General features: G+C 45.4%; 1 protein-coding gene across 1 annotated transcript; it reads right to left on the bottom strand.

Annotated features, from left to right (window-relative positions):
• Positions 1 to 4,186: 4,186 nt before the first annotated feature.
• On the bottom strand, positions 4,187 to 5,705 carry LOC147918546 (uncharacterized). Its single transcript, XM_087503572.1, has 4 exons — positions 5,396 to 5,705; positions 5,151 to 5,288; positions 4,875 to 4,940; positions 4,187 to 4,755 (listed from the first exon to the last, which is right to left on the bottom strand). Exons 1-4 carry the CDS (start codon positions 5,703 to 5,705, stop codon positions 4,187 to 4,189), a joined length of 1,083 nt encoding a protein of 360 aa, XP_087359698.1.
• Positions 5,706 to 10,137: the final 4,432 nt, after the last annotated feature.

Below are 10,137 nucleotides of genomic sequence, written 5' to 3'. Positions count from 1 at the left end.
TCGCGAGAAAACTGATTTCATTACTGAACAGGGTGAACGATGGAAGTCTACATTGATGATATGCTCGTCAAATCAGCTCAGGCTGCAGACCACGTCGCACACCTAAAACAATGTTTCGAGATACTCAACAAGTACAGCATGAAGCTAAAACCGGCAAAATGCACATTTGGGGTCACTTCCGGAGAATTCTTGGGGTACCTCGTTACGAAACGCGGCATAGAAGCGAATCCGAAACAGATCTCGGCTATCATCAACCTTTCGTCTCCACGGAGTACACGCGAAGTACAGAGGCTTACTGGGCGAATTGCAGCACTGAACCGTTTCATCTCTCGTTCAACAGACAAGTGTTTGCCGTTTTATCAGCTCCTCCGCAGAAATAAACGCTTCGAGTGGGATGAGAAATGCGAGCTAGCATTCACGCAGTTGAAAGACTACTTATCGTCTCAACCAGTCCTGGCCAAACTCGAGCTAGGAGAAACGTTTTATCTCTACATTGCCATCTCCTGTTCAGCTGTAAGTGGTGTGCTCGTCAGAGAGGATCGTGGAGAGCAACATCCAATCTTCTATGTGAGCAAAACTCTCGATGGCGCAGAACTTCGGTACCCAACTCTTGAGAAGCTCGCATACGCAGTCGTCATTTCAGCCCGCAAGCTCCGCCCATACTTCCAGTCACACACTGTTGAAGTCTTGACAAATCAGCCGCTGCGCACAATCCTTCACAGCCCAAGTCAATCAGGTCGACTGGCAAAGTGGGCAGTTGAATTGAGTGAGTACGACATCGAGTACAAGAATCACACATGCGCTAAGTCACAGGTTCTCACGGATTTTCTCGTAGAGCTCTCTCCTGAACTCGAAGCTGACACCCCTCCACCCGAGATATGGTCTCTTCACGTTGACGGCGCTTCATCAAAAATGGGCTCGGGAGCAGGCGTGCGCCTAACCTCGCCAACAGGTGAAATCTTGGAGCAGTCATTCCGCCTTGCTTTCACTGCCACAAACAACGATGCTGAGTATGAAGCGCTAATCGCTGGATTACGTATCGCACACGGAATCGGAGTCAAAAAGATACAAGTCTACTGCGATTCACAGCTGGTCACGCACCAATTCAGTGGAGACTATGCAACAAGACACGCACGCATGGATGCTTATCTGAAAGTTGTCCGCGACCTCTCACAACAGTTCGAGTTCTTTGAGCTCGTCAAGATTCCACGCAGCAACAATTCTCCAGCAGACGCACTTGCAACACTAGCCTCTACATCGGACCCAGACCTCCGCCAAGTAATTCCGGTGGAAAGCATTGACCAACCAAGTATTGACGTTGAACTCCTTGAAGTCGCCTTTTCAACAGAAGCATCAGCAAACCCGAGCGCTAGCTCAGCAATCGTCTTAGCAGTCACGAGATCAGCCTCAACAGGCCACAAACGCGAGCACTTCCACCACGCCCATTCCAGCCCCAACAGCTGCCAATTCAAGCACTACAGCCGTTCCAGCTACGCCCGTACTAGCACCTGATGCCCCCTCGCGAGACGATTGGCAAACTGAGATTATAGCATTCATCGCAGACGGAATTATGCCAAAAGATAAGTGGGAAGCAAGACGTCTTCGCGTGAAGAGCGCGCACTATACTATGTTGGATGGAAGCTTGTTTCGTTGGGAGGCAAATGGCGCTCTTCTCATTTGCGTTAATACAAAGGACGTCAACGACATAATGCGAAAGGTCCACGAAGGCGCTGGAGGTAACCACTCGGGGGGGCGAGCATTGGCACTTTGAATTCATCACAATGGCCATTTCTGGCCGACCATGGTTGCCGATTGTACTGCATTCGCAAGCAAGTGCGAAAAATGTTAGCGTCATGCACCGTTCATTCATTCACCGACTGAACTCCTGCGCACAACGTCACCACCCTATCCATTCATGCAATGGGCGATGGATATTGTCGGTCCGCTAACACCATCTCGCCAAAAGAAGTACCTCCTAATCATGACGGACTATTTCACCAAGTGGGTTGAAGTAGAGTCATACGCCTTTCTCAAAGCCAACGAAGTTCAGAATTTTGTCTAGAAAAATATAATATGCAGGCATGGACTCCCATACGAAATTGTATGCGATAACAGGCGACAATTCATCTCACTCCAGTTTGAGGGATTCTGCGCCGGCTGGCGGATACGCCTTAGCAAGTCAACTCCACGATATCCGCAGGACAACGAACAAGCAGAAGCAACCAACAAGAAAATTCTCGCTGGAATCAAAAAACGGCTCGACGAAAAGAAGGGACTCTGGGCAGATGAGCTCGACGGCGTTCTATGGTCTCACCGAACCTCGCCGCGGACATCCATAGGACGAACACCATTTTCGCTCGCATACGGCATGGAGGCTCTCGCACCAGCAGAAGTCAGAATCCCGACGCTTCGACGCTCTATGCTAGTCCACGATCCGGAACTGAACAACAAGATGCTGTGCGATAGACTACTTTTCCTCGAAGAAGAACGCGACCAGGCACTATTGCGCATCCAGAACTACCAGCAAGCAGCGGCCAAATTTTACAACAAAAAAATCAAGTCTCGTTACTTTGCCAAGGGAGATCTTGTCCTCCGCAAAGTCTACGAAAACACTGCCGAGAAGAACGCTGGAAAGCTTGGCGCACATTGGGAAGGTCCCTACTTAGTCTCGAAGATTGTCAAGCCAATAGTCTATCAGCTTCTCGAAATGAACGGCACGCCAGTCCCGCGTTCCTGGAACTCCGCCAACCTTAACCGCTACTACCATTAGCTTGACCACGACGTACAAAAAAAAAAAAAAAAAAAAAAAACAGCTCGTCTCCGAGCATTTCTTTGTAATACGAACTACGAATGGTTTGATCCCTCTCGAGGGTACGTAGGCAGCCTTTCACGAAGTGCAACTATAACTTCAATAAAAAAATAAAGTTTTCGAGCAAATCTTCCGTTTCCACGCTGACGCCCTGGCCAGGTGCACAGTTCTACGTTCCGCATGAATGTAATGGTGAAATAATCCATACTTTACTTCAGTAAAGAAGAAAAGCCGAGTCCATACTCGCAAGCGCTCCGCACGGGTGCCGTGGTGAAATAACCCACGTCCTTACATTGGTAAGGACTTATAAGCCGAGCCTAGACTCCCAAAGCTAGCAGGGCGCAGAGTGAATAAGCCGAAGACCCCGACTCGCACACTCTTGCGATTCCTGCAGCATCCACAGTGTAAGCCGGTCGCGACTGAACGCACCTAACTAGTACGACAAGTCTGTCTTGTCTACTCTCGCCGTTATGGGGAATAACATATCCAGGATAAGCCAGGAGACGTCCTTCACCGCAACATATGCCCCAAAACGATAAAAGATAAAACGAAAGCAACTTCATCACTATGGAGAGAACAAAATTTGGCAATAATCAACATTCGTGCAATAAAGCAAATAACCAAGTTAATAAAGCAAAAGCAAACGAGTTTCCAAATATCCGAAGAAAAAGTACAGAAGCAATCAACGACTAAGTACCAAATAACAAAAAAAAAGCCAAAGCAATAACAACAAGCAATAATACTAGGACATCACTCGTTTGCGACATCATCAGCACCTCCACCAGCAGCTTCCGGGAACGGCTCGAGATCATCATCATGAAGCGGTGGCACCACAACCCCGTTCGATTTCGCCGTGAACTCCTTCTCGCCAGCAGCAAGACGCGCCATCCTATCTTCCGGAGTAGCAATACCCCTACTGATCAACTTCGTCAAACATTGCCTATTTCCGGTCACTTGGCTAAGAGTGAGTAAATGGGGCTGTTTCTTGCGTGTTGCGACCACATGCCTCCTAAAACAATCAATACGCTCCTCATGTGCCTTGATCACGACAGCAGCCTTGGCGCGCTCCTCCTCTCCGCGCTCGTCCCTCGCTTTCCTGAGTCGCTCCGACTCGGAGGTGAGCCTGCGCTGGGATTGCTTGAGCGAAGCCGTGAGCTCCTTGACCATCGCTGCGTTGTCTTTGCTTGACCTCTCAGCCTGAGCAAACGCATCCTGAGGAAGCGAGGCCTCCTTCCTAGCAGCGCGCACCTTATCTTCACAATCGCCAGCGAGACGGTTGACCAAGCTCATCGCCTAAGGAATCAAACAGAATAATCAGATTACGACTAAGTAAAGTCCAAATCGGGGTGAGCAGAAGGATCAAATACTAACCTGAAACTATCGACGAATAGCTTGTTCGTACGAATCTTGACAAGTCAGATCGCTAGAGGCACGAAGCGGAACGGAGTCACCATCAATCCTTCCGGCAAGGTCCGCGCAAGCTCGCGGATTCCCAATGAACGCTTGATCCTTCACATCATAGCGAAATGAGAAGGAGTGATCAATCTCCACATGACCATCCTCCGTCTGCGGATCGAATTCCCTGGGCCCATCTTCCCAGTAATGGGGACGCCTAGAACTACCTCCAGCATCACTCCGAGGACTCGAACGTAATGATCTCTTCCGGGAGTGATCGCCACCAGCTGCTGAAACATTCCTACGAGACCCCGAGGAAGGCTTCTTCGCGGCACGAGCAGCAGCAACCTCGGCATAACGGGATCTGCGGTCAGTCTCACCCACGGGAGTTGGTACCTCGCCATCCTCGAGCTCCACAGCAACGACCTCCAAGCCGGTCTTGGTGTTTGGCGCAACAACCTCGGTAGCAACAGCTGGCACCTCCTTAGCATCGAACAGGTCAGCGTAACATGGCATCAGACAGTCTCCCATTTGCAATCCAGTCCGCGAACCTGTAGGATAAATAGATGCCTTAGTCACGAAAACACATAAATCCCGAAAATAAGGATAGACCAACGAAACTCACAAGTCTTGAGATGAGAAAGAACTCTCGGCCACCGCAAAGCCTTACACCAAAGAAAAGGAACACCATTGTCAACAGTGCTCAAATCGCGTGCAGCTGAAGATGGCGGTTTTCCTGCAAAAATAAAACGTACAGTCAGAAAACAAAGTTAGGAACACCAAAACGATAGGAACCCAACCCAGCAACGGCTACCGGGGGTGAAGTTCCAAGAAGAAGGACAGGTCATGCCGGGATCTTCGACCGATGTGTCGTTTATCTCCATGAAGAAAAACCGCCTCCGCCAATCGTTGATATGACTCTTCTACCCATTCATGATCGTGAGACCGGCCGCACAACAAGCAACGCATAGCCCCGATCTATCACGAATAAATCGAGTCAGCAACTCGAAGAAGTCCGTGCTCATCTCGATCTTCATATGAGTACCAATTATCGCAAGCCCCACTGCATTACGTACGGCGACAACTGCAAAAACGCAATCTTCCGACGTGCACAAAAGCTCGTCAGAAATTCCGGAATAGGAAACCACAGGCCACCATCGGTAAAATAATCTTCGTAAACGCAAAGATGACCTTCTGGGCAGTCCCATGGGCGCGTGTCCGCACTCGGTAACACGAACTTCAGACCACTTGGCACTCGGAAGAGATCAAGGATGCGGACGACGGAACCCTCATCGCATAAGGTACTCCCGGCGTCACGGGAGATGCGTTCCTTGTTCCCTGTACGGTCTCTGCGACGTCTCGGAATTCCGTCACCAATAGCTACACCAGCAACATGGGCTTTGCCCCCAACATTTACAGAAGCCCAAGCAGAAGATTTCAGGAAGATTTGGGCCAGAAGTCTTGGATTCGGCCCAACAGGCCGCAGGGGCAAAATCGTCATTTTGTCAAGAGACATAAGAAACCCTAGGTCAAGGTCCCACTATTAATACCTGATGTCATGGTCACGTCTAGGGATCCGAAATTCTAGGCAATTAGAGAGAGAAAAGGCTGTTATTTTCGTATTGAGCATTTTAGCTCCATAATTGTCATTTTCTGTAAAACCCTTCAGTGAGATTCTTACGTTAAATAAAAGGACCAGATCCGATTCATCCTACTTGATTCATATAATTTATATTGTCGATTTCATACATCAACAGTTATCTCGGTGCTCTTGCAATTCTTTCGTTTATGATGCTTCGGAGGATAGATGAGCTGTGATTAGTGAGCGAAATGCCAAAATCCATTTCACATGCGATCCATTTCAAGAGCTCTTCTTTGAAACTACATTGCTAATGCCCATGTCCTATTTGTCACATTGCCTACACTAATGATACTAGGATTTTTGTATGTCCTACCAGGTTCAATTAACCTTATGAAGTTGTAATACTTAAGGTGCCAATCCAGTTGGGATGATGCTATCACTCAAGATGCAATCAAGTAATCACAAGTCAAGCCAATTCAAAAAGAGTGTTTTTCTAACAATCCTAGAATGATCAAAATGCAAAACGGAAATGAACTACAAAACTAGAAACGAAAATGCATGACTAGAAGCGAATATGAATAAGTGAAACTAAAACAATTCTAGGCATGAACTAAATAGCAAGAACAGAAACGGTCTCAGGAATGCAATATCAATCAAAAATATTGAAGTCTTAAGGATGGGAGTAATTGATGTCGGCGGAGTCTCTTAGTCTACAAAGTGTTTAACATGCCACAAGCAAACTATCCCTAGACAATGAACATCACGACTTAGCTAATCCAATCTCTTGGCAGAGGCACTCAGACTCAAACACTTCCAAACCTAGCTCTCGCTAGAGAAACATGGTTAAGCAGGCATGACAAACAAGTTCATTCACGTCAACAAACATCCTAGACAACTAATCTCTTAGGCTAGGAATGTAAGTCTCTCGCAGTAGTTGGTCAGACATTTCATCAAACACCTTTTGGGTGTGAAAATATCTAAGACCTAGTTCCAATTGATCAGAGAGAAACTAGTATTTATAACTCTAGTCAAGAAGGGAATCATACGAATCTAAGCTTAAACACCCTACACATTAAGATCCCCCACCTAATCTATCCGATCCTCAAGAACTCTAACACTACTCGGATCTAGAAATCATCATCAATGATACAAAATCAGAAAACATTGAATAAAACATCATTAGAAAGCTAAAAATGGGATGAACAACTTTGTAGAAGAAATCAAATGCAAAAACTGAATAAACTCAACAATATCGGATTACAAAGTCTCAAAACATTTTAAGTGGCTAGTAAACCTTAAGGAAAAGAACAAAAACGAGATAAGAGATCTCTTGGGCAAAGACTTAACCAAAATGTATATATAGTCCAACATGGAAAGCCCTAAAACATAAAACAACAAGGTAAAGAGTCGGTTTGAGAATCTCCTGAAGCGTGTGAGACGGAGCGTCTTCCTTCTTGACATGTGCGATCGAGTCAGTGCGCGTCGAGTGGAATGCAATCTTAACGTGGCTTGACCCAGGTGGCAGGAATGATGCGCGGAGAGGCTGGCTCGACTGGTGGCTCGACTGGTGCGTTTCTGACGTTTCCTAGATACCTGAAATAACTCTAATATGCAAGATGTATGCAAGACCAATGCAAAGACTACCTAGATGTGCATATTATGCAAAAGATACTGAAAACAACGCAAAACAATGAGTTAAGAGAAAAAAATGAATAACAAATGCATGATGAAAGAGAGTTAAAATATATACATATCAACTCCCCCAAACTTATTCTTTGCTTTCCCTCAAGCTAATAACAAGAACAAAGTATGGAAGAGAGGTTTGAAAATGGGGTCTCATAACCTAAAACTTGCTGAATAAAATAGTTAGAATCAAGGTCCTTGTTTTTAATCTATGATGCATGGTGAGGGAACTTTATTTAAAAACTTTAGACAAGTTCGTCACAACCTGAAACGATTCCAATCTTTAATCTACACATGCATTCCTATCAATCATTCCCTTTAACATTCATTAACAAAGAACCATGAATCAAGCTATGCAATGTCATCAAACTCATTTGGCTAGGGTAAAAGGTTAGAGACAAAGATGGTCTCCTTCTCAAGTTGTTTTATCAATACAGAACAAGGTTCTCTCATGAAAAGGAGTTGAGCTTAAGAGAAGGCTAAAGGTTGAAACCAACTGATACATACAAGAGCAACGCCCTGTCTACCCAAAGGTCCCCAAGGAAACTCAGCCCTAGCATTCTAACCCAGAAGTTGGTCCTATCTCTACCCTTCATCAGAAACATCATCTCAAACCCATTCTCTTACTCTTTGCATTTAGTCTTAGGAGGAGTTCACTTCTTATCATTCTAGCGGATTGGAAAATCTTTATTATCACTTTTTCTTTTCTTCTAAGGACTCTAGATATCTTAAGTGTTTTTACTTTTTTTTCTTTGTCTAATCTTTTTATTTTATTGCTCAGAACCAATAACTCTTTTTACTTTGCTCAAACCCAAATCCTTTACTAGACTTTTAAACTTTGAAAACACATCCCTCCTAAAGACTCTTTACCCTTTTGCGTTCTCTTTTACTCTTCACTTTTTTGCACAATTTCATCCCAATACCCAAAATCGAGTTCTCACCTAGTTCTGCTAGTATGGATAAAGCGAACTAGAATACACAGGATCCTACTCTTATCGGTTAAAACCTAACACTTTCTAGCAAGCTCAACTCAAAAAAGGCCTGACACTCAAGAATATAATTAGCTTGAAAGAACGGTTGGTTAAAGATGCGGGGAACTGTTCCAAAGATAGGAATCAGCTACTTGGATTGACAAGGGTGGTAAAAATGTGAAAGACAATCCAAGTATGTATATGGTATCCATGAGTTCAACTTCAATGCATAACAAGATAATTGCAAGTCAGTATTAGGTTTAGATAGATAGCAAATGACGTCAATTCAAAACATGTTTCAATCAAGAGTAGAATGCAATTTCAAGAATTCAAAACCTGGTTCAGTCTTACATTTCAAGTTCAATCAACAAGCATCAAAGAACTAATAACAAGGGCTTTGATCCTATCCTATTGAATCCATCATGCTAACAAGGTTACAATCATCATCAACCCCTATGCTAAATGAAACAACCCTATATGAATAACACTAGACTTAATCATAATATGCAAGTGCAAACTACATGAACACTCTGTTTTCATGGAAATTTTCGATTTTTTCAATTTTTTTTGGTTTTTCTATGCAAATAGATGGATGCAAACTCAAACATGATGCAAAAAGTTGAAATAAGAATCACAAAACACAACATCATATACATCATCTCAAACTCTCCCCCAAACTTAAATTACACAGTCTCCTGTGTAAAAAAAATTGCAGAAGGATTTGAGAATCACAACAAAAACAATGCATGAATGAAATGGTATATACAAAGCGAAGGTGGGTACCTCAGTAGTAGAAGAAGAAGTCGGTGATAGGCTGCTCGCCCAAGGAGGAGCGTGAAACTGACTCTATCCCTCGCCTTGTTCGGGAACCATGGGAGTGACCTAAGCTGGTTGGTCGACTTGTTGCTCAACCGCTTGCGTGTTCTGATACACGTTCTGCTGCTCGTCACACTGCATGTCATCAACTCTGGACTCACCATGGTCTGATACCAACACAATAACCTCCATAGGCTGATAATCACCTTAATGTCCGATCTGTTGCTCAACCCCGTGCATGCCCTGATGATCACCCTGAGCTTCAACCCTCTGCTCAACCTCAACCTCTTGCTCATCTCGAGCTGCAGAGCGACGTGCTGATCGATGACTAGAAGAGGCTCTATTCCTGGAACCTCGCGAACCTCGTCTCCTTCTCTCCCTAGACTCATGAGATGAGTGTCATGAAGGAGCGGGTGAAGGCTGACGCTCCCGTGACACATATGAAGATTGATGTGCTGGAGAGGAAATCGGAGAGGGTGCTCTCTAACGAGGTTGCTCGAGGCTCGTGGAGGCGCACTCTGGCATTGGTCTGGTGTCCTCGGGGATAGACCTAGGGATGGCGGTAGTGGATGTCGAACAGCTGAACTTACGCATGAAGTTCGTGATAGTCTTGGTGAAGCTGCTGAGCACCTTATCTCTTGCCTTTCCCCATCGCTGAAGCTTGTTGAGGCGTTCATGAGCTGCCCTGACCCCCTTCGCCATTCTTTCTTCTGAGTACTCCTCAAAGTGGAACTGCTCAAGGCGGTACTCCTCTGTGTCCTCCTCCATGTGCTCTGCTCCTACATCTGCGACGTCTATATGTTGCTCCTCAGCCTCATTATCATACAGGGTATCTGCGAGAGGGATGAACTCAACATGTTCACCCCTCAAAATAGTAGTCA

Source organism: Camelina sativa, chromosome 20, assembly GCF_030686135.1.
Source record: "Camelina sativa cultivar CO46 ecotype springtype chromosome 20, ASM3068613v1".
Lineage (NCBI taxonomy): Eukaryota > Viridiplantae > Streptophyta > Magnoliopsida > Brassicales > Brassicaceae > Camelina > Camelina sativa.
Note: the sequence above shows the minus strand (reverse complement) of the source record. Positions and strands in the feature narration are given on the sequence as shown.

Excerpts from the sequence above, each read along its gene's own strand:
- LOC147918546 (XM_087503572.1), bottom strand. The coding sequence starts at position 5,705 with ATGACGATTTTGCCCCTGCGGCCTGTTGGGCCGAATCCAAGACTTCTG. Across the intron at positions 5,289-5,395 it reads CCCATGGGACTGCCCAGAAG|TTGTCGCCGTACGTAATGCA; the intron begins GTCATCTTTGCG and ends GCGTTTTTGCAG. Across the intron at positions 4,941-5,150 it reads CGTTGCTTGTTGTGCGGCCG|GAAAACCGCCATCTTCAGCT; the intron begins GTCTCACGATCA and ends TTATTTTTGCAG.